Source organism: Sorex araneus, chromosome X, assembly GCF_027595985.1.
Source record: "Sorex araneus isolate mSorAra2 chromosome X, mSorAra2.pri, whole genome shotgun sequence".
Taxonomy (NCBI): Eukaryota; Metazoa; Chordata; class Mammalia; order Eulipotyphla; family Soricidae; genus Sorex; species Sorex araneus.
In genome coordinates this window covers 196235700-196260720 of record NC_073313.1, presented here as the reverse complement: position 1 = coordinate 196260720, position 25021 = coordinate 196235700, and the positions used below count along the sequence as shown (strand labels likewise).

Genomic DNA, 25021 nt, shown 5'->3' with positions numbered 1-25021 from the left:
AACATACATTTTAGCCTACCTTATTTGACTTCTTAGAAGAATCCAAGACTAAACCAATTCCCTTTGGTTTTTTGTTACAATCTTCTTAGCATCAGATATTGCATCCTGTTATCATACTACTCTAATTTACCTGCAGAGAACGCTAAGAATCATTATCTTCTTAATGAGATGATTATTTATTAGAGCCCCTCACAGTGTAGTACTATTATAAGGAGTCCCCTTCTCTTTATTCTGCTCATACTTTCCCCCTGATCTTCTTTAGAATCAAAGTTTAATTCTGTTCTCATACATGAGAATATAATTTGCAACTTAGTCCCAGGTTAACTTTTCAGAGCCTGGGAGTATATTCTAACTATATATACAAGCACCTTTGAAAATACCTATTTCTTGGGAACCAGAGTTATAGCACAATACATAATGCACTTTCCTTGCCAGCAGTAAACCTGGATTCAATCCCCAGCATACCATATGGTCCAGGAGCAATCACCGGTACCTCTTGTGAGTAGTCCAGAAATTAATAATAATAATTAATATATATTTCACAGGCAGTTCAAACTCATTGCTTCCTATATTGAATTCATGGTATCCCCCAAAACTTGTCTCCCCAGCTATTACTTTGTCTCCAGATGACCCCACAATCAAGAAGAGCCAGCCATCTCCAAACCTCTCCATCATCTTTGGCAATACGTTTTTATTATTGCTAAATCTAATATATATCCATTTACTCTTCAAACTAGTCAAAATTGCTTCACTTATCTCCCTCTTTATAACCACAACTTAGGTCAAAATACCATAATCTATTTGCAGGGCCTCCCAAATCACCATGTTGCATCCAGTTGTCATCTGTCTTCCACACAGGACACCTAGTTATTTTTTCCTTCTAATGCATTTATACTTATATTGCTCATATATTTAAAGCCCAAAAACTTTTCTTTCAATAAATTCTTATTAGGATGAATCTATATTTACTAGTCTTATCTCATATTACCCTTAGCTTTACTGTCCTAATTTGGACTCCCCACATAAACAAAGTTTTGCAGCATTTATGTCAGTAGTCCTGTTTATTTGCATGATTATTTGCACAATAATCATTTAGTCCATAAGCCCTATGGAGGTGGGAAATATTTTATTATTCAAACATTAATGCTTTTCACATTGCAGATGTTCAGCAAATATTTATTGGAAGCATAAATGAATTAACAAAATAGAACTCAAGCATATTTGTTTGAATTTTTTATTCTTTCAACTTTTTTATCCATTTTTCCCACACTCCTATGAATGTCTTTTAGACATTCTATGAACTCTCTTTAGGAAGAATCCTATGAACTCTCTTTAGGAAGAGTCCTATGAACTCTCTTTAGGAAGCTCATCTAATAGTATCAATTTTATCCACATTTCAAGTTAATAAATGAGCCCTCAATTTCATGTAAATTGTTCTATTTCTGTTCATACAGTGCCTTCATTGAATATATCTCCTAATCCTTAAATCCGCATACTGGCAACTATATTACACTCTTTTTTGCACACTGAAATTATATTTATTCTATTGTGTTTAATAGCCAATGAGACATTCAATATGAATTACTTGCCAATTCCCTTAAATATATCATATTGTTTTAGGTGCCAGAGATTGTACTCGTGCTAAGTATGTGCTCTAACACTGAGCTCACATCTCTGGCACCAAATATATCAATTTCCTAACCACTTTCCCCTTCCAATAATGTAAAATCTTGTACAATATACTATAATTATGATAAATCTGTCCTTTTTATTTAACTATGCAGAAGTTTCTTTAGAAAAGAATGATGGATAAATAACAAATTAGAGTAATAGTATTGATTTGTTGCAAGTTTGGGTTGATTATAAAACAATAAGTCATTTGTACATAGTGATCATTTATTTCTGCAAGATCTTTCATTATAAGCTTGATAGATTTTATTGAAGTCAATTGTATTATTACATCAGTTAAGTTTTAATTGTGCATCACTAAAATATCTAAGATATATACATATATATATATATTCAGTTTGCCATTAATAGTTCAATTCTGACCTTTGGAATACTGATCCATTTTACTTGATCTATGCACCCATATTCCCTTGCTTTCTATTAACTAATTAATCTTATAATTTAAATTATTTTCTTTGCAAATCCAAAGCCTTGCATATGTGAGACATGGATCTTACTCCCAAACCACATCCCCTGCCTAAAAGTTGACTGTTGTTTTTTCTAGTTCAGCCCTGTGTTTGTCTCTTGGTGACTTTTTCTAATATCAAAACCATTATAGTCAAGCTGTTCTTCCATAGACTTAATCTAAATCCCTTATCCTGAAGTTAATCTCTTATTTTGATCTCACTGGAAATGAAAAACAGCTTGACAATGTCATCTATATAATAATGTTCCCCATAAGTTGAAGATTTATTAAATCTCCTTTCAATCATGTTTAGCTTCGTCATCCTCAAGCTAAATAACCTAATGTTTTTATCTCCTGATAAACCCTGAAAGCATGTCACAATTTACATTGTGTGCATGCAACTAGACATAACTATTGATTCTAAAAACTTTTTATTTAGTCACAGACTCAGTCTACAAGATCCATTTTTATATAAAATGTACATAGAACAGGACTTGACTATCTACTTGCAGCTCTTTGAAGCTTCCTTGAATGTTAGTAAATAAGCCTGATTTGGTTAAAGTGAAAACACAAAGGAGTGCATTAGTCAAAACCTAAGTACCAACCTAATCTTCAAGATTCCTGTGCTAGACAGACAGGTGGAAAATTTGCTTAAATCAATTTATTTCCCATCACTCAAGATTATTGATCTGAAGGTGACTGCTCATTCAGTACTAATTGATATAAAATAAATATCTAAAAATATCCTCACTTATATTATAGTATAAAATACATAAATTCTAGAGGATAATTGTTGCTGAATGATATAGGAAAAGCTAAAATTATAAAATTAAACTTTCACAAAGGTCAGGAGAATTGGTCCATATTGGAAGCCTGACTCAAGGGCTAGGGGAGAGGGCAGTTGGAATAGAGAGGAGACCATTATGACAATGATGCTTGGAAGGGATCTCTCTGGATGGGAGATGTGTGCTGAAAGTAGGTAAACGACCAAACATGATGACTTCTTGGTATCTGTATTGCAAACCATAATGCCCAAAAGTAGAAAGAGAGAGCCAAAGAAGAAAAGTGCCTGCCATAGACACAGGCTGAGGGCAAGGGATAGGGGCGGGAGGAATACTGGAGGTATTGGAGGTGGGAAATGTACACTGGTAGAGTGATGGATGTTGGAACATTGTATGACTGAAACCCTATCATGAAATTTTTGTAAATTTTTAAACAACTTTTTGTAACTTTGTTTTAATTTCACGGTGATTCAATAAAATTTAATCAATAAAGCTTTCAAATACATTGGTATTATAAGTTTGGTATCTCTATAAACTCTTATAGCACAGTGGTAGTGCATTTGCCTTGCACACAGTCAATCTGGGTTTGATTCCTCCGCCCTTCTCTGAGAGCCGGCAAACTATCGTGGCTAGCCTGGCAAGCTACCCATGGCGTATTCGATATGCCAAAAACAGTAACAACAAGTCTCACAGTGGAGACGTTACTGGTGCCCGCTCGAACAAATCAATGAGCAAAGGGATGACAGTGACAGTAATAGTTTTTGTTACCAATTGTATTGGTATATAACCATACCTTTAAATGATTAAGATAGCTGATTTTTTTAAATTGTATTTGTATAGAAAAAAGTTGTCTTCTCCCCTTCCACGTTCTTGAAACTAGAGATTAAAGTACTTGATTTAAAAAAAATTATATTTTAGATTCAATTTTCTTACAAAATAATTTTATACATGTACCAGGAAAATATTTAACCAATCTTAAAGTTGTTAAAAGTAGGAAAATGGAAACTTAAATGATGAGAGAACACATTAAATACCTCTCTTTGACTAAAGGTTGAATATTCCTGCTCAGTCTGACAAATAAAAATGCTAATTAACCTAACAACTCCACAGAAGATGGATTGAGCACAAGTGTTTCTTCCCAAATATTCATAAATGGGTACATTTTATGAGCAGTCTTGAGAAGAATGGATCAATAACTCTATCGTGACATTTATTCTGTGCTCCTGTCTTCATTCTGGTTTTGGTTTTGGTTTTTGTGAAATGGCACACGTGGAGGTGCTCAGGGGCTACTACTAGTTTGGTGATCAGGATTTGATCTTGGTAATACTCAAAGGACCATTCTGTGCCATGGTTAAAACTGAGCTCTCACATGCAAAACATGTGCTCTGGTGATTGAGCTTTCTCCCCATTCCTCCAGTATTCACCCTGTTCCTAGATAGAAAACCCAAAAGGTGAATAACAAATGCTGTAGAATAACATCCTGTGAGGGGGGGGGAAGGTAGAGATGGATTGTCAACCTAAAATGGAAAGAGATAAAAGGGTTTTTATCAACTCAATGTAAAGGCAAACTCAAGGCTAAATTAAACATGCAAAATTTTCCTTTGTAAAATGATACGTAGCAAAGAGAAAAATGTAAAACTACCTTCAATTACTGTCCTCAAAATAATTTTTATACATGAAATATTAATAGAATTCAGAAAAATAGCATCTGTACTGTTTGATGTCTATCAAACGATCAAATTTAAATTGCAAAGTCAGAAATGTAACAGTCATCAAAATCTGGAGGTACCTGGCGGCTAATTGCAATGCATTTCAACCCAATTTCATATATTTCACCAGTCAACCTACAGCCTAAGCCTGAGAAGTTCTTTTTTATTTTGTTTTGTTTTGTTTTGCTTTTTGGGTCCCACCCAGCAATGGTCAGGGGTTACTCCTGGCTTTGCACTCAGGAATTACTCTTGGCGGTGCTTGGGGGACCATATGGGATGCCGGGGATTGAACGCGGATCGGCTGCGTGCAAGGCGAATGCCCTACCCTCTGTGCTATCACTCCAACCCCCGAGAAGTTTTTAATTTTAATCCACAAATAGAGTGTCATTTCTAATTTTGTGTAAAATGACAGAATATGAGCATTGTTTTAAGTAAAAAGAAATAGAGAGATGCTATTAACAGGGGGCTGGAGAGATAGCACAGCGGGTAGTGTTTGCCTTGCATGCAGCTGACCCGGGTTTGATTTCCAGCATCCCATATGGTCCCCTGAGAATCACGAGGGGTAATTTCTGAGTGCAGAGCCAGGAGGATCATCACCAGGTATGACCTAATAAGGAAAAAAATGCTATTAACAGTGGACTACTTCAAAGAAATTCTTCATGTGACTGAATTTCAGGAAGCAGCTGGCTGCTAGTCCAATGACAATGAACATAAAATGAATGTTTAGTTTCTCTTCATAATTTTTTTAAAAATCAAATGTTTATTTATTTTCTTTTTTTAATGACTCTAATTTTACCTTGAATATTTGCTAAAGGATTTAGATATCACATATATGGAGTATTTGGTTCAATTTTAATGTGGAACTAATACTTCTGCATTCTACGAATATTTTTCCTGAGTTAAAATCAACTCAATGAATTGAATGAATTTCATTTTAAAGATCATTGTCACTATCACTATCACTGTCATCCTGTTGCTCATCGATTTGTTCAAGCGGGCACCAGTAATGTCTCTCATTGAGAGACTTATTGTTACTGTTTTTGGCATATCCAATACACACAGGTAGCTTGCCAGGCTCTGCCATGCGGGCTCCATACTCTCAGTAGCTTGCCGGGCACTCTGAAAGGGGTGGAGGAATCGAACACGGGTTGGCCGAGTGAAAGGCGAAAGCCCAACCACTGTGCTATCGCTCCAGCCCATTTTAACGATATATACGTTAAATTCTAACTTTATTTCTAAGAATCAAAATCAATCTGTGAGTTGTTAAACTAAGACCAAGGCCTATGCAGTAGGTGGGGCCACTTCCATCTTGTGTAGTTTACAAATCTGTGGGAAATTTCTAAAATCTATCTAGCCAAGGAGGCAAAGTGCCATAAAAATGTATTATGTGCCTTCAATACAGAAGTCCACATTAGCATGATACATAATTAGATTGGCAGTACTCTAAGAAAGGCTTAACGTTACACTCAGTTTATATTTGATTCCATGAAAATGATTTCTTAACTGTACTTAAAAGAAAGACATTTTCAAAAAAGGTAAGAAGTCTGAGATCTGATTAAGATCCCATGGGTGTGCAGATAATCCAAAGGTTTACTTAGGAGCACCAAACCAATGCAGTTCACTATGCAGGCACAGGAATCAATTAGAAAATTGAAGATTTTCTTTTTCAACCATTTACTATTATAAAATTATTTTTAGGAATGAAGTAGTATATTCATAGGGGAATATTCATAAAATATTCAAAGGAAGAGACATTAAAATCAAAGGAAATTGAGGAAGAGGAGAGGAGAGGAGAGGAGAGGAGAGGAGAGGAGAGGAGAGGAGAGGAGAGGAGAGGAGAGGAGAGGAGAGGAGAGGAGAGGAGAGGAGAGGAGAGGAGAGGAGAGGAGAGGAGAGGAGAGGAGAGGAGAGGAGAGGAGAGGAGAGGAGAGGAGAGGAGAGGAGAGGAGAGGAGAGGAGAGGAGAGGAGAGGAGAGGAGAGGAGAGGAGAGGAGAGGAGAGGAGAGGAGAGGAGAGGAGAGGAGAGGAGAGGAGAGGAGAGGAGAGGAGAGGAGAGAAGAATGATGTAGAGAGCATTAAGGAGAGCTTATGTCAGTAATACTAGAGGAAAAGTGGTTGGATAGGAAGAGCTGATCAAAATATTCACAACCGAAAAGATCATGGTTTAGTGGAAATACACCAATGACATTGACTAATCAATAATTAGTTCTAGAGTGTGGGGGACTGGAAATGTTTATGGCCTTCTCACCAATGATTAAATCAATATGGAAATGTGAAATGTTTGAACCTGAGTTAAGCAATTCATTTTGCTACACCTGGGTTTGATTCTTTCGTCTCGGAAAGCTACTGAGAGTTTCCCACCCACACGGCAGAGCCTGGCAATCTACCCATAGTGTATTTGATATGCCAAAAACAGTACAAAGTCTCGCAATGGAGACATTACTGGTGCCCCCTCCAGCAAATCAATGAACAATGGGACAACAGTGTTACAGTGCAGTGCTAACTTTAACTGGCAATATCTTAATTAATTCTTTAATCACAATTTCACATGCAGCTGATTTTTAGATTCCATCCTTTTATCCTTGGACTAATTTCTAGTCTTTATATTTTAAGTTATAAGAAAAATTTTGTTTGTTTGTTTGGGGGCCATACCCAACAGGTTTCAGGACTTACTCCTGGCTTTGTGCTCAAGGATCACTTCTGGCAGTATTCTGGGGACTATGTGAGGTGCCAGAGATCAAATCCAGTTTGTCTCTTACAAGTCAAACATTGTGTACTGTACTATCTCCTTGGCTCCTGAATGATTTGTTAATAAATGAAAAAATATCTAATTTCTAGGCCAAATGAGAATTTTAAGAGACAATTGGAAGTGTCACTGGAATGACCTTAAATCAATTCAATTGGTCTTCTATAAATAAAAAAGTAAGCCCAACAGACAGTGAAAATGGGGCTCTCTCTTAATCATTTCTCTAGAAAATGATATACCTTCTCGAGTTTTATTGGTTAATTGTTAGCAGTAACCAGATGGAGAATTATTTTGTCTCCCCAGGACACTAATGGAAACAAGTTTTTCTCTTTGCATTTTCCCTGCTGAAATATGTTATAACATAACCTTCAGGGCTGAAATTATCCTGACATTTCAGTTTAAAACAGCCAGTATACACTACTGGCTTTCATGTTATTAGATAGGCCACTTTAATTACACATTTAGCATTATCTTTATACCTATATGTATTCTAACCAAGCATCCAAGGAAGTCATGGCTGTTACATGCACTGTATCAGGGTTGAAGTTCAGCCTGCCAGCCTTCACTGCCAGGCTTACAGCTTTGACCTTTACAATATGTGAATGGCCACTACAGGTGAGGAAGCTTGAAGGTTTTGAAAAAACATAGTGGAATAACAGCGATATTTTTGAATTGAGACACATTCTTTTTCTCATTTTTATTTCCATAAAAAGAATGGTATTACAAAGACAAATGGTTGTTGAGTATTTGTAAATAAGGTTGTAAATTAACATTTTGTATGGTTTTTTTCTGAGACAAATGCTATTACTGTTGCAGATATTCTTTTAATTTTGAATTTAATTATTAATTTCTTTAAGAGAATCTAATTGTTCCTACAATTAAATGGAGAGGCCTCCCAGCATATCTACAGTATCAATAGGAAAAACAAGTGACAGAAAGCATTTTATGGTGGTATCATAGGAAAGTCTATGTTAAAGTTATTCAAATATGTTACCCGTAAAAAGTACTTTTTAATATAGCAATTAGTATGCTATACAGTCTCATATTGGATTATTTTCTATCATTTTTTTCTTTAGATTTTGGCAAAGGAAACAGTTCAAATGATCCTGAAGACTCTGTGGACACCATAAGACATTACCAGAGTTCCAAGAAACATTTTGAAGAGAAAAAAAGCAGGTCTTCGTCTTTTATCTCCTCCATAGATGATGAACAAAAGCCTCTCTTCTCAGGAATAGCCGATTCCCCAATAGGAATAGGAAAAGCAACTGGACTCAGTTATGAAGAAACTGTTCCCATCTCAGGAAGAATTCACATAGATAAAAGAAGTCACTCCTGCAAAGGTAATCAAATTTCTCAGAAATCAAGTTCTCTTCAATGCTGTTCATAAAATGGTGACTATTTACAAAGTAGACCTGACACACCTTAACCTAACCTTTTGTAAAACTATCATGAAATATTTACATAGCTCAAACCAGGATATCTATAAACCATTGACTTGATTCTAGAACCGTTGTTTTTCTTATTTGCTAAGTGGCAGCATAAGGACTTTAATAGCATGTTATACTTAATGTAATGCCATGTGAATTATTCTGAGATTATTGTAGTTATTTGAACAGGAAAGGGGCCAAAAGAGGATTTTGAGGGCTGTCAGTTAATTTATTTATAGTTTCATATGGATGTGTAGATGCAAGTACATATCATTAACATATCATCACTATCACCATCATCCCATTGATTGTCAAATTTCTTGAGTGGTCTCAGTAACGTCTCCATTCGTCCTAGCCCTGAGATTTTAGAAGCCTCTCTTCACTCATCCTTCCCAGAAATGCTGCATTGGAGGATCTTTCAGGGTCAGGGGAATGAAACCCAGCTTGTTTCTTGTTTGCACATATGAATACACCATGGGGAGTTTGCGAGGCTCTCCCATGTGGACAGGAAACTCTCAGTAGCTTGCCAGGTTCTCCCAGAGGGAGAAGTAGGCTAGAAGATGTCCAAGCTTTCGGGAGCTTGGTTTTAAGTCTCTGGATGTTGGCCACAGGTGGGATTACACGGTGCCCGGGGCAGTCCCTGGGTGTGACTTCCTAGCTACTAGAAAATGAGAAATCTGTGTGGAAGAGGCCCAGTCCCGATCCGAGCAGGCTTGGAAGTCTCAGCCCCGAGTCCCACACACCTAGGTTCCTCTGCCGGTACCTTCATGCGTGAGGCTCGTCCGAACGTGTGGAGAGGGGCCTTGAGCATAGCTGTGGCTAGGCTCCAGAGGTCTTCAGCCTCGGGAGCTCTGCTCGGGGTGGGGAGGGAAGCTGGAGCCCACCCCCTCGAGGGGCCCCGGGGAAGACAGCCAAGGGCTCTGGCAAGAGATTCTCTGCCATTAACATATGTATGTATATTTATTATATTTATTGATCATCCATCACTCCCAAACACAGCAATTTTATCAAAGTGTTCATGCATAATGCTGTACTAAATACTAAAAAGGTATTTTATGAAAAACTGAAGAGATATACACTGTGATCTTAAGCCAACCCATTTGAATGTCTTTATTAACTCTACCAAAAGGAATGCCCAAATGTATGAGTTTTGTTATAGAAAATGCATGTGAAATAGAAAATAATGCTTCATTAATGTTTGCAGATTTGATGATGAGGATATGATGCTCAAGAAAATAGAATCGCTTAGAAGAAAAATTAACAGCATTAATTACAGGAGCTAGGTCTACTGATGAAGTTAGAGCTAGCAGTTAAGTGGCTGCAAAAAACAGATGTAGTTTATACTGCTTAACTCCAACCCCAGCTCTGTCACTTGCTTTCATTTTGACTGCTGGGAAGTGACTTGACAGAGCCAATCAAAACTTAGTTTGCACATATTTGTTATTATGTATTTTTATTTGGTTTAGGGCCATACCCAGCAGTTGCAATCAGAAACTGTTCTCAGTTTGTCTCTTGAAAATCACTCCTGGTGGTGCTGTGCTAGGGTTCAAACATAGTACTCCTGCATTTTATGTACTCTAGCCCACTATCTCTCTGTTCCAATTTTCATATCTTCAAAAGAGGAATATTTTCTAGTCAACTGGTTTGCTGTGACTATTAAAATAGATAATATGAAAATAGCTCTCTTAAAAGAAGATCGTAATTTGGTTTATTATTCTCACAGATTTCATTTTTGACCCATTAATAATTTTGTATATCTCTGAAAATATAAAAATGTAGAGATAAAGGAACTACAGAAAATCAGAATAATATAAATGAGGAAATTGAGAGATAGCATAGGGCACCTACTTTGCATGCAGCCAACCTTGGCTAAATCCCTGGCGCTACATGTTCTCTGGCACTGATGGGGTGATCCAGTTGCTAAGAGCTTAGAGAAGCTCCTGTGTACCAGTGAGTGTTGTCCAAAACCCCTTGCCAAAAGATCATAAAAGAAATGAAGAAAAATAAAAGTTCTTGGCCTGACTAGAAACAAAATTATGAGACCCAGTAAACAAATGTCTATCACTGACACCATAATGTAAGTGGACTATACCGGGGAATATACCTGACAATGAAGGTTTTAGTGATCTAAATCTGTTCTTGAATCTATAAATTTATGAAAATTTCCTGACTTTATTATTCTATATTTAGGCTTTTAGGTTTTACATTTTCTTAGTAACTTACCTTATCACGTCAGCTTTTATCATGGCCCCATGCTGAAGTTAGCTAAGAATATAAGCCAAGTTCTCTGGACAACCTAAAATCTTGATGAAGTGAATGAAAATAGTACCTCATTTATCACAATGAAGGAATGAAATATTAAATGTGATTACCAAATGTCCCGTTTTAGTTATTTATGAAAGAGGATCCTGAGAAATGTTAAAAATAGAAACAGGTTGCATTATGGAAATCAGAAGTTTGTGAAGAGCTTGCTGAATCCTCTTTCAACAATCTCCAAAAGTTAGCATACTATGAGCCTGTTCTTTATTTTTTAGTTACTCATTTGCTGTGCTCATCTTGAGTTTTAAAGTCTAAAGTGACAAGTCATTAAATATATATTTGAGGGACTTTGTGACTCTCACTGACTGTGAATTCTACACCTTTCATCTTATAAATTTTTCCTGTCACTTTTACTATTTTTAGTTAGCTATTCTACATATACAGAGCATTGTAACAATAACTTTAGAATATACAAACTTTTCACTTTCAGATATGCACAATGCAATTATTATTCAATCATAAATAATTACCTTGAAAATGCCTAGCTAAATATGCATGTCATTGAATAAACATAATTGATTTATATATCATCAATCAGTCAATCAGTATGGCACACGATTAACCTGGTTAATTAAGATAGTCAATCAATGGAAAATTCTAAAATTCCATTCACTGAAAGTTTTATTCCCTAATGAGTTTAACGTGAAGTACTGTGGAATGTTCAAGAATTTAAATAATATACAGGGTATAGTTATAATTGCTATTTTTATAAGTACTAAATCTGACCAAATTTTAATTTTGATATCAATAGAAATTTTTACTCACTCACATTCTGGGCATTTGTCATCCTGAATCCAGCAGGAGAGCACCTTTAGGCAAAACTAAAGAGAAAGAAACAATTAGATGGACTCTGATCCTACTTAAATTGAGGTCAGAAATTGACTGTAGGAAAATTGTGTGCCCAAAGCAAAGAAAAAGTTTACTTTCTGTAAATCCATTTCCAGAAATGTGTTTTGCAACTATAGCAACATTTTCCAAGGCAACCAAGTGCAGATTCTTGCTGAGCTATATTTAGAAAGTGTCTACAAAGATGCTCATTTTAATTAAGACCACTAACCAGGATTTTTCCTTTGAATTCTTTTTTATTGGTATCACTGTAAGAACAAGCAAGTAATGTATCTCAAAATTTTAATAAGAGAATAAATTATAATCAAGAAACTTCTAATAGTTTATATTGTATTTATCTTTTGGAAATAAAAAAATTTACTTGAACACTATAAAAATATATTTATGCTTAACATGCTGCATTTGTTAAAGAAGAAAATCCTTTAACAGGCTAGAACATACTCAGAAGACAACTTTTAATGAGGAAATTAATACAGAACTTTGAGTGGTTTCAACTGAAGTTCCTAACTCCCTGTGACTATGTCACATCAAAATTGTTCTCTAAACAGCTGGATTCTAGGGCATGAGATGGAGACATCTCTCAGCCTTTTCCCTGATTACTTGCATGCCCTGCAAGTGTCTTGTCATCTGACTAGCCTGGGAGGGCGAGGGAGGGCAGCTGTCTGACTTCTTCGAGCAGAAAGGTGGCTCGTCCCAAGTGCATGAGCCAGAGGCAGGTCTACGTGAACTCTAGACTAACTTGTTTTTCCTGAGGGTTGCTGCAAGCTGCTTAGGAAAAACAGGAATGGCGGCTGGTCCAAGCATGTTCCCCTGATCCTGTGCTTCACCACTGAATCCTGCTTGCTTCCTTGCTTGGTTCCTTGCTTCTTTTTATTTTTTTTCATTTTTGTTTGATCCTATTGTGAAAACTTACAGAAAAATTTTTCTGCACTTTAAGTCTGTGCAGCTTTTAGATTTTAGATGACAAATATGTAGATCCTATAGAATGTCTTTTAAATTTCCTTTCCAGATCTGGGGCAATAGTACAGATGACTAGCTGGCCTTGCAAGTGGCCAACTCTGGTTCTATCCCCAGCACCTCACCTGCTCCCCCAAAACCTCACCAGGAGAATCCCTGAGTGCTAAGCCAGCTAGGAGTCAGCCCTGAGCACTGCTGACTGTGACATCCCTCCATTCCCTGCCCAGCCAAAATTAATTTACTTTCTTGGGCCAGAGAGGGAGTATAGGGGTTAAAGTGATGGCCTTGCATAGGGCAACCACAGTTCAATCCTTGGCACTGCATGGTTGTCCTCCCAACCCCCTCCTTGCTACTGCCCAGTAGTACAGCTGGTTGTGATCCGCTCCACCAGAAGCATTTTATTTTTTCTTTATCTGCTGGTATATGGTTCAAAGGATATTTGAAAGATGTATCTACAGAAGCTCCATTGCACATTGACACTCAGTATTTAGTTCCTTTCTCTCTAATCTTGTTGCATAATTGTTAATCACAACTATGTTGTAAGGGGTTGCCTGCACAGGAGAGCCTGGCAAGCTCCCCATGGCATATACATATGCCAAAAACAGTAACAATGATGGGTCTCATTTCCCTGACCCTGAAGAGCCACTAATGCAGCACCATTGGGAAGGACGTGTAAAGAGGGGCTGCTAAAAATCTCAGGACTGGATGGGCCCGCTTGAGCAAATCAATGAACAACAGGATGACAGTGATACAGTGATGCTGCACTTGATTGGCCATTAACATTTAAAATCAGTTTTTGTAGATGGCTTGTGAATGAGAGAGCTGTTAAGAGCAAGCAGAAATTCTGTAAGGTTTACTGGCACAAAAGTTCTGATTACAATATGTAACTTTATCCCCACCAGTTATTATTAGCATTTCTAAAGCTGATTTTATTAACCAGCTAGCAGGAGGCTCAACAGATAACAGTACTATAATCACCAAGTTGTTTAAAATGTGTTCTGAATGTTTGTTTGGTGTTAGTGCTCCAAAGCTGAAAAGCAAATATACCAAGACTTTATTTACTGTTTCACATTTTAAGCAGAATCACATGTCTGTGAATAATAAATCATATATTTCAGTGAAAACCTGCTAGTACATTACTTATAATTCCAGGAATATAATTTTTCTGTTTGTTTTTATTTTTTTAACTTTGCTAATATATATATATATGTGTGTGTGTGTGTGTATGTATGAACATATATAGGGCTTGAGCAATAGCACAGTGGATAGGGCAGTTCCTTGCATGGAGCCGATCCAGGTTCGATTCTCGATTCCTCCGTCCCTCTCAGAGAGCCCGACAAGCTACCAAGAGTATCCCGCCTGCACAGCAAAGCCTGGAAAGCTACCTGTAGCATATTCAATATGCCAAAAACAGTAACAAGTCTCACAATGGAGATGTTACTGCTGCCCATTGGAGCAAATCGATGAACAACGGGGTGACAGTACTACAATGCATATACATACATATATACATATATATATATACTGTAATTTTAAAAGACAGAACCACACCTTTGAATAATGTATGCTAAGGAAGCCTTAATCACAAAGAAGTATTGTGGGATTTATGGCAAGCTCTCTGAGGTTTGTTGGCCATTTTAACAGAACAAGCAATTCTGACCTTATATTTCTCTAATGCTATTTTTGGATATGCTAATTTCTCTCTTACTGCTTCACCCAACTAAGGCAAAAATTGTAGGCACATCATTAGAGAAATTTGATGCATCCAGTGATAAAAGGATAGTGATAGAGAAACAAACAAGTAAGGACACTGAAATTTCCCTGGCACTTGAAGAAAGCTGTTTCTGAGCTATCTGACTGCACTTTTGGAGAAATTATAAGAAAAGGGACTTCAAGAAATTCTACCAATCTCATTCCCTATTTCTAGAATCATAGCTAATCCTCCCCAAATCCTTCACACTTTTCTATTCAAGTTTTTGAATAGCTGATGATATAGATTTCTTAACTTCACCTTGCTTGAGCTGTAGTGGTAGTTCAGCAGGTAGGGGTATTTGCCTTGCGTGCAAAAGATCTGGTTCAATTCCTGGTATCTTATATGGTCCTCTGAGCCCAGAGCCAGAATCAAGCCCTAAGTACTGCCAGGTGTGCCAAATAAAAGAATTTCAAAAAAACTTAATGTAAATTTTGTCAGTGTTTGATCGTATTTATTTATAAAAGAAAAGATATCTTTATATCCAAAAAATTACTTTTTGTAACTCAAAAATGTATTCATATGAAAAATGCAGAACAGCTAGATATTTTTCCTCTTACCTGTACTTTCAGTGGGAAAAATATATTGCCCACTTTTTCTTTTCCTCTAAAATTAACTCCAAATTCCTCTGCTACATTTTAGTTGACTTTATTTCCCTTCAATTATTTAAAAGCTCTTGCCTGGATATATGAAATTAGAGGGTAAGAAAGCAGATAAAATGCCCTATTAAAAAATACAGATCAAGTCAGGGATGTAGCTTAATCCATAATATAGGGTAGATCATATGCCCTGCATGTGTAAGGTTAGGTCTGATCCTCTGCACCATATATGTACTCTGAACACTGATGCGTGTGGTCCTGTGCTCCCTTCCCACCATGGTCACTGCAGCAATAAAAGCGACAATAATTATAACAACACAAAACCAAAATACATGACAAAAATGGAAGAAAAAGTAAGATATTATATTTGCCTTCAAATATTGGCAATTTGAAAATATAGAATATAGGAGAAAGAGTAAATTGAAGGTCAGAATGAAAAATTATCAAAACTTTATTGAACTGAATTATTTATTTATTTACTTATTTATTGCTTTTTGGGTGACACCCAGAGATGTTCAAGAGTTACTCCTGGTTCTGCACTCAGGAATTACTCCTGGCAGTGCTTGGGGCGGGCGGCCCCCCCCCCCGCATATGGGATTCAGGGGTTGAACTCTGGTCAGCTGCCTACAAGGCAAATGTCCTACCCACTGTACTATCACTCCAGCCCCAGTGAACAGAATTCTTCAAGTGGAAGGACTGTCTTTGTCTCTATTGCTTCCACATTCAGCAGTGGTTGGGCATGTAAGGATACTCAAAACACTTAAAAAACAGACATTAAGACCAGCAATGTTTTGAGGTTTTGTTTTTTAAAATATAGTGACATGGAGTAACAATTTTAAATAAAAGAGGCACCAAAACCCCCAGAAATTGATGTGTTATATTTTTTATGTCTAGAAGAAACTACAAGGAAACATGAAAGAGTATCATGGGACAAGAGGATTTTCAAAACCCTTTCCAGTTTGGAGCTGGAGAGATAGTACAGCTGGTAGAGCATTTGCTTTTCAGTCCCTGACACTACAACTGACGCTTCAAGTCCTGCCAGAGTGGACCCTGAGCACAAATCCAGGAGCAAACCCTGAACATGGCCTATTGTGACCCCAAGACCAAAAAGAAAAAAATCCTTTCCGTCTTTAATGGCTATGTTGTTTGGTTCTACTTTTCATTACATTGTCTTAAGGGACACCCCCCCACACACACACAAAAAAAGAATAGCACTGCTACCTGAGTCTCAACTTAGGCCCGCTCTGAATTATGGAGTGTAAAATTTACTTTGGGTAAGAGTCCTAAAGCCTTACATCAGAGGTGAAGCAATACAAATAAAATGGGCTATTTCGGGGCTGGAGCAATAGCACATCGGGTAGGGTGTTTGCTTTCCACGTGGCCAACCCGGGTTCGATTCCCAGCATCCCATACGGTCCCCTGATCACCGTCAGGGGTAATTCCTGAGTGCAGAGCCAGTAATAACCCCTGTGCATCACCGAGTGTGACCCAAAAAGCCAAAAAAAATGGAGGAGGCTATTTCTTCTCAAATACAAAAACCACCAATTCATTGCTCTTCAATCTGAAGTTTAGGTTGCCTTCTCAGTGTTTTCTCTTAGCACAGAGAGATAACAGAAATCACAAAAACAAAATCCTATTCAAAACTCACTGCTAGTAATATATTTTCATTTGCACACGGGAAATGATGAGTGGCAGGGTGGGATTTGCCTACCAACTGGCACTGACCCCTAGCTAGGCCCCTGAATTGTTCCAGCTTTTGTCTCCTGGCTTGTACTCTGCATTGCCCTGTAGCCTGTCCAGTGGATGTCCTGTGAATACTGACTTCAATCTTGCTACTTTCAGATATTGCTGACTCCAGAAACTGGGAACGAGAAAACACCCGAACTCAAGTTGAGGAGTCAAGTCCATCAGCAGTTCAGCAAGCAGCCTGGGGCATCTCTGAAACAGAAAGTGATCTTACCTATGGAGAAGTGGAACAAAGATTAGATTTGCTTCAAGAACAACTTAACAGGTATAGACAAAGGGTATAGGCAAAGAAAAGGACAAAGCCCATGCCTGTAATTGACTTTGGCTATGACTTATAAAACAAACAAACAAAAAATAGTTTTACCTATACTAAATAATTTACTGGTTTGCTTACTTATATTTATTTAATATAATTTGCTTTATCCATGCTGTTTGCTGCCAGAATTCAGCAGTATCAAGCAATAGAGAAACCCATTAAAATGTGTGTGCATAAATATATACAGGGAATTTAAATGAAGTTAACGCCACCTGGTGCTGAGGTCTGTATCCCATCTCTAAGTGCCAAATTCAAACCTTGTAACACTGAGACATGCTTGAGATAATTAAAACATACAATCACTTATTTAGAGTCAGTTATTCCTGATTAAAGTATAAGGACTTGCCATGGTAATTATTGGTCAGAGAAGCATACTTAGTTACTTAATATGTTTGCTTATCTTCTTTCTGTTACTTATACCAAGTCACTTTAATAATTTAATCATAAATTATACAACTTGTGTATGTATTCAATGCATATGTAATGCACAATAACAGATACAAAAAACATCTTTTAAATTGAACTTCTTTAACACCTCTAATTGAGAGAAAATAACTTCCTATAATTTACTTCTATTATATATATGTATATATACACAGCCACATATATATATACATATATAGTTAATAAAGTTTAAAATTGAGTGAATAGTTAAATGTATAACAGTGGTTATTTCTTTATCACAGCACCCACTACATTAAGGTAATATTTTTGCTACTTAGCTACTTACAGGAAGATTGGTTCCAGTCTTTTAAATTTGTACAAGGTGTTTGCCTCACAGGTGTCCAATCCAAGTTCGATCCCCAACAGCTCAGATGATCCCCAAAGCCCCACCAAGAGTGACCCCTGAGCAATACCAACTGTGACTTCCAAACGAAACACAAACAAAAAACTCATACAGTATCTATTTTTTCTTTGATTCAGCCTGTTCTGCAATGCTATTGTAAGATCTAAGATAATATATATGGAGATACATTCTGTACACCAGTGCTCACTTGCATTCAATAAATTTACTAACAATGGGCATAACTTTTATTATTTTTTTCCTCATTGTTTAGTCTCCAAGTTTACCTCTACTTCCTGTATTTCTTGATGTAGACTTTGATTTTTTTTTTTTTTTTTGCTTTCTGGGTCACACCTGGCGATGTGATGCACAGGGGTTACTCCTGGCTCTGCAGTCAGGAATTACCCCTGGCTGTGCTCATGTGCTCAGAGGACCATATGGGATGCTGGGAATCGAACCCGGGTCAGCTGTGTGCAAGGCAAACATCCTACCCGCTGTGCTATTGCTCTAGCCCTCTCTTAATATAGACTTTTCTTTGGAGAAAAAATGATATTTTAGTGTACTCTTGTTGCTTTGTCAAGAGAACCTGATTGTTTTTAGGATAAATCACAGACTACTGAAACATTTATTTTGGTATGTCCTGAGGACTTAATGTAAACTTTTAAGGGCACATAAATTTAGGGTTTATGGTTTGCACCTTCCTATTAGCAATATTGTTTTATTACTATTTTAGTGTATTAATTTTATACATTTTTCATATTTTCCCTAAACAAAGAGCAATTTAATCTCTTTGACGTGTGCCAGTACCTATATGCCCTTAGTATACTTTTCCTTTGGCTAAGTTCTATTTTTCTGTTTCATTTTCACAATACCTTTATTGCTTAGCTCAGTTTACCTTTTTTTGCATTTAACATTCAAAATATTATGGTTTTGTTGTGCTGCTATCTCCACAACCTCTTTTCTCTGCTTTACTCTAGAGTCAGACTTCTTTAATTCTGGGTCATGATCTCATATAAGGGTTCACAAAAAAATTGAAAAAAGGTTTTTGTACACAAAACACCAACATTTACTTTAATATCAAAAGCATAATGGCACCAAGGTGTTGTAAGCAGTGCTTGCACTTACTGTTTTTCTCAGGAGAAAAAAAGAAAAGCCTGAGTGGAAATAGTTTAAGAAGCAAGCCCCTTTCTCTAAAGCGAAGTATAAGAAACAAACTTACGAAGGACAGCCCCATTCAAACTTTGACATCCTGGAGCATTTTGTACAAGTGTATTAACCCATTTTACATCAGCATTATGCTTATACATGGCACTGTGAATTCCTGTTCCATTTGTTTCCTTCAAATTCTCATATTAAGTACACAACACAATGAAAAGAAATATGAATGGTATATTTCAAGTTATTTTTGTAGCTTTACTTAATAGCTAATTAATTCTATGTAGGGTAAAAGTTTACAAAGAGATGTTTCATATACATATTAGTATAGATAAACATATATAGAGAAATCATTAGCACTGATATTAAAGACTTGCTTCTCAAACTTTACTAAGCATTCAGATCACCTTGGGATCTTGTTAAAATGCAGATTCTAACTTGGTAAGTCTGAAGTGGCAGATATTCCACATTCTAACAAGTGTCTAGCTTTGACCACAGTAAGTATGGAGACTCTAGAGAATGTAACACCTTCTAGTAATGATTCCATCTATCTAGAGCAGTTTGTCTCCCGCCTCTATAATCACACAGAACACTTTCTTCACTTCCTGTTGTAGTTATGTATTCACTTCCTTCTTTTGCACTGAGGTGGTTAGTTCATGTCATCCCAAGGTTAGGTTCCCAATTTATCACCTTGTATTCCTCTCACATTTCTACTTATTTATTTTATTTTAATTTAATTTATTTTTTTTATGAATCACCATGTGAAAAGTTACAAAGCTTTCAGATTTAAGTCTCAGTTATGCAATGCTCAAAGACCCATCCCTTCACCAGTGCACATATTCCACCACCAAGAATTACAGTATACCTCCCCCCACCCCCCACCTCTCTAGCTCCCCACCCCGCCTGTGTAACTGATAAATTTCACTCTACTTTCACTTTACTTTGATTACATTCAGTATTTCAAAAAAAAAAAAAACTCACTATTATTGTTTGGAGTTTCTCCCCCCAAAGTCGGACCTGCTGAAAAGGAAGCATTTGATAATTTGTTTTCCATTGCTGAAAATGAAGAGATATGAGGTTGAGCAGCCACAATAGTAGTCGCACGGTTTTGGATTTCTGTATTTTAGTATTTTAGCAGTTAAGTCCAGAGAAATTTCTGCCAGAAATTGCATTATTGCAAGCTTGTACCTCTCTGCTACTTTATATTCCACACATGCGTGCAATCTTTCTGTCTCTTTCTTTCTGACTCATTTCACTCAACATGATACTTTCCATGTTATATGCAAATTTCATGACTTCATCTTTTCTAACAGCTGCATAATATTCCATTGTGTAGATGTACCAAAGTTTCTTTAACCAGTCATCTGTTTTTGGGCACTCTCGTTTTTTCCAAATTGTGGCTATTGTAAACAGTGTTGCAATGAACATAGAAATACAGATGTCATTTCTACTATACCTTTTTGCCTCTCTGGGATATATTCCCAGGAGTGATATTGTTGGGTCAAATGGAAGCTCAATTTCAGAATTTTTGAAAATCATCCATATTGTTCTTCAAAAGGGCTGAACCAGCCAGAATTCCCACCTACAGTGAAGGAGAGTCCCTTTCTCCCCACATCCACGCCAACACCAGTTGCTTTTGTTTCTTAGGATGTGGGCCAGTCTTTGTGATGTGAGATGATATCTCATTGTTGTTTTGATCTGCATCTCCCTGATGATTAGTGATGTTGAACATTTTCTCATGTGACTCTCAGCCATTTAGATTTCTTCTTTGGGAAAGTTTCTGTTCATTTCATCATCCCATTTTTTGATTGGGTCAGCAGTTTTCTTCTTGTGGAGTTCAACCAGTGCGTTGTATATCCTTGATATCAACCCTTTATCAGATGGGTACTGCATAAATATCCTTTCCCATTCTGTAGATTGTCTTTGTATTTTGGTCACTGTTTCTTTTGTGGTGCAGAAGCTTCTTAATTTAAGGTAGTCCCATTTATTTATCTCTGTTTTCACTTGCTTGGCCAGTGGGGTGTCATCTTTGAAGATACCATTGACTTCAATGTCGTGGAAGGTTTTGCCGGCCTTGTCATCAATGTACCTTAGGGATTCTGGTCTGATGTTTAGGTCTTTAATCCATTTTGATCAGACTTTTTGTACATAGTGAGAGGTGGAGATCTAAGCCCATGTTTTTGCATATAGCTGTCCAGTTTTGCCAGCACAATTTGTTAAACATGCTTTCCTTGCTCCACTTCACATTTCTTGCTCCCTTATTAAAGATTAGATGATCAAATATTTGGGAGTGTGGGGGTATGTGTCAGAGTATTCAACCCTTTTCCATTGGTCTGCAGCTCTGCCTTTGTTCCAGTACCATGCTGTTTTAATTACTACCTCTTTGTTTCTCCACTTTTGTTCAATATAGTACTGGAAGTACTTGCAATAGCGATTAGGCAAGAAAAAGATATTAAGGGTATTCAGGTAGGAAAGGAAGAAATCAAACTCTCACTATTCGCAGATGATAGGACTTAGAGTACCCTGAAACCTCTACCAAGAAACTCCTAGAAACAATAGACTCTTATAGTAAAGTTACAGGCTATAAAATCAATACCCAAAAGTCCGTGGCTTTTCTATATGCAAATAATAAGTGAGAAGAAAGCGACATGATAAAAGCAATCCCGTTCACAATTGTGTCTCAAAAAATCAAGTACCTTGGAATTAGCTTAACTAAGGAGGTAAAGGACTTGTATAATGAAAACTACAAAACGCTACTTCAGGAAATAAAAAGGACACGAGGAAATGGAAATATATCCCCTTCTCATGGATTGGAAGAATTAATATTGTCAAAATGGCAATTCTCCCCAAATCACTGTACAAATTCAATGTGATCCCTATAAGGATACTCTTGACATTCTTCAAAGAAATGGAGCAAGGGCTCCTGAAATTCATATGGAACAATAAGCCCCCACGAATAGCTATTCTTGGGAAATAGCAATTCTTGGGAAAAAGAAAATGGGAGTAATTAACCTCCCCAACTTCAAACTCTATCACATTTCTACTTAAAATTGTGTTTGTTTACTTTAGGTTCTTGGATAGCTGGATTACTTATACAGCTATAGAGCTATGCTGATATAGGAGAAGAAAATAATTTTCTCACTATGCTTATGTGCTCTTTACTAAACTCCATAAATCAAAGACAGATTAACAAGAGAAAAACAAATGCAGATTACATATATATTCATATATACATATCTGTACACATATTCATATATACATATCTGTACACATCACTGTATCACTGTCATCCCGTTGTTCATCAAGTTGCTCACCAGAGGGCACCAGTAACATCTCCATTCATCCCAGCCTGAGATTTTAGCAGCCTCTCCTTACTCGTCTTTTCCCAATAATTGGAGGCTGTTTCAGGGTCAGAGGAATGAGACCTGTTAATGTATACATCATGTATACTTGGGAGCTGTTTGGGACTATCCAGAAATTAAATAACATTATAATTTGGAAATCCTGTGGAGCCTGTCAAGCTACCCGTGTCGTATTCGATATGCCAAAAACAGTAACAAGTCTCACAATGGAGATTTTACTGGTGCTCACTTGAGGAAAATCAATGAACAACAGGAGGACAGTGCTACAGTGCTGTAATTAGGAAAGAGGGGTAGACTATGTCCTTTTAAATGAGAATAAGTCAGGACCAGAGCAATAGGGCAGTGGATATGGTGCTTGCCTTGCATGCAATCAACCCCGTTCAATTCCCAAGCGAAGCCAAAAGTAACCCTGAGCACATTCAGGTGTGCACTTACCCCCTCGTAGAAAAGATGAAAGGGCCCTTAGAAGAATCAATGGGTGCTATGATTGTTTATTAGAGTTTGCCTTGGTGTGTTGTTGACTTCTAGTCACCTTGGGGATTGTTAAGATTTCAACATATGATTTTGAGAAGATATAAACTTAAGATCCATTGCACTGAGTGAGCTAAAATATCATAAAATTAGTTACCAAAATAAAACTACATATTCAGAATCACTGCAAAAAGGGACACTACCATATTGACATAGTAGCACTGTATCACTATCATCCATTGTTCATTGATTTGCTCAAGCGGGCATCAGTAATGTCTCCATTGTGAGACTTGTTGTTATTATTTTTGGCATATTGAATATGCCACAGGTAACTTGCTAGGCTCTGCTGTGCTGGCAGAATACTCTCAGTAGCTTGCCCGGCTCTCCGAGAGGGACGGAGGAATCAAACCCAGGTCAGCCTCATGCAAGGCAGATGCCCTACCCACTGTGCTATCGATCCAGTCCAGAGGTGTGGTATCTTAAGATAAATATAGGACCTTCCAAGATAAGGAATTGACCAAAATTGTGAAGTACATAACATAATAGTACAGGATTGATGAACAAAATTAGGTGAGTATCTTGGTGAAAAGTTAGGATAAATAAAATTTTTTGAAGGTCTGGAGAAATAATATAGAAGATAAGACCACTTGCCTTACACATCAGACCCAGGTTCAAGCCTCCACACCTATATGATCCCCTGTGCCTGACAAGAGTGATCCCTGAGCATAGAGCCAAGAGTCCGCCCTGAGTACAGCTAGGTGTGACCTAAAAACAAACAGAACAATACAAATAAGTAAATATTTTTTGAGAAGCAAGTTATTTCTAGGTGAGTTAATTTGTAGAACTTTACTGAAGGAGTCAACTTATTTATTCATTTAGTCTTATTTTTTCTCAGAAGAGTTTTCCTGGTTCAAAAAAAAATGTTGATAGAGGTAAAGAACAGACTTACGTCACTTTGACACAATCAACTCTCTCCTCACATGAGTTACTTCCTTTACACATGATGTTCTTGTGAGTTGTGCTCATGGCATCAGGCAGCAATTACTAAAATGCCATCTTCCAATTGATTTTTCCCTCTGATCCACTATTCAAGTAGAAAGATTACATAATATAGAGATAGAACTCAGGGATCACTACTGTTTAACAAAGGCTTTATAGGAATCCAAAACATTACCATAATATCATACTCTAGTGAGTCTTGAATCCTATTTGTTGATGAAGTTCTCAATTCTTGCCCATTCAAAACTCGTTTACAGTCAATAAAAGGAACGTTATACAAGCCAGTCACTAAATTAAGTTTTGGTGATGATAAACTAAGTTTGTACAGAAATGTTTATGACATTTGCATCTAGTATTTTTTTCAGATCACGGAGGAGAGATAAATTAACTCTGAATGAATTTAATAGAGATTAATTTTAAGTGCAGACAAAATATGAGCAAGACCTTAAGAAATGAAGGGGAAAATAGGTACACAATAATAATCTGCTCAGTTTAGTTAGTGATGAAAAATTAGATCAGACCAACATATATAAGTAGGTAAACTAGTTGATAATACACATTTTGATTTCTTGATTGATCTGTGCATTTTATATTTGCAAAAAATCATCTAATATTTGTAGCTATTGTATTAGAAGACACTAAGCAATTTGGTGAAAAATATCAAATATAGAGAATCTACAAGAACAATCTGTTACAATTCTCAAAAGAAGTATATATGGTGTCAATTAGTATTAACAAGTGACTGTGTGACTGTCACTGTCACTGTCATCCCATTGCTCATCGATTTCTTCGAGCGGGCACCAGTAAAAGGAAAAATTTTTTGTTTTTGTTTTTATGCCACACCCACTCCTGGCTCTATGCTCAGAGGTAACTCCTGGTAGGCTCAGAGGAACACAGTGGGTACCAGAGATAGAATTTA

The 25021-nt window shown here is 36.9% G+C and overlaps 1 protein-coding gene across 3 annotated transcripts in view; it reads left to right on the top strand.

Annotated features, from left to right (window-relative positions):
• Nucleotides 1–25021, top strand: part of KCNH7 (potassium voltage-gated channel subfamily H member 7) — a 470160-nt gene that overhangs the window by 432658 nt on the left and 12481 nt on the right. For all 3 annotated transcript variants that reach the window (XM_055120200.1, XM_055120199.1, XM_055120198.1), the window contains 2 exons: nt 8448–8711; nt 17112–17280. In XM_055120200.1, coding sequence (XP_054976175.1) covers nt 8448–8711; nt 17112–17280 — 433 coding nt within the window. The remainder of the gene's footprint in view (nt 1–8447; nt 8712–17111; nt 17281–25021) is intronic.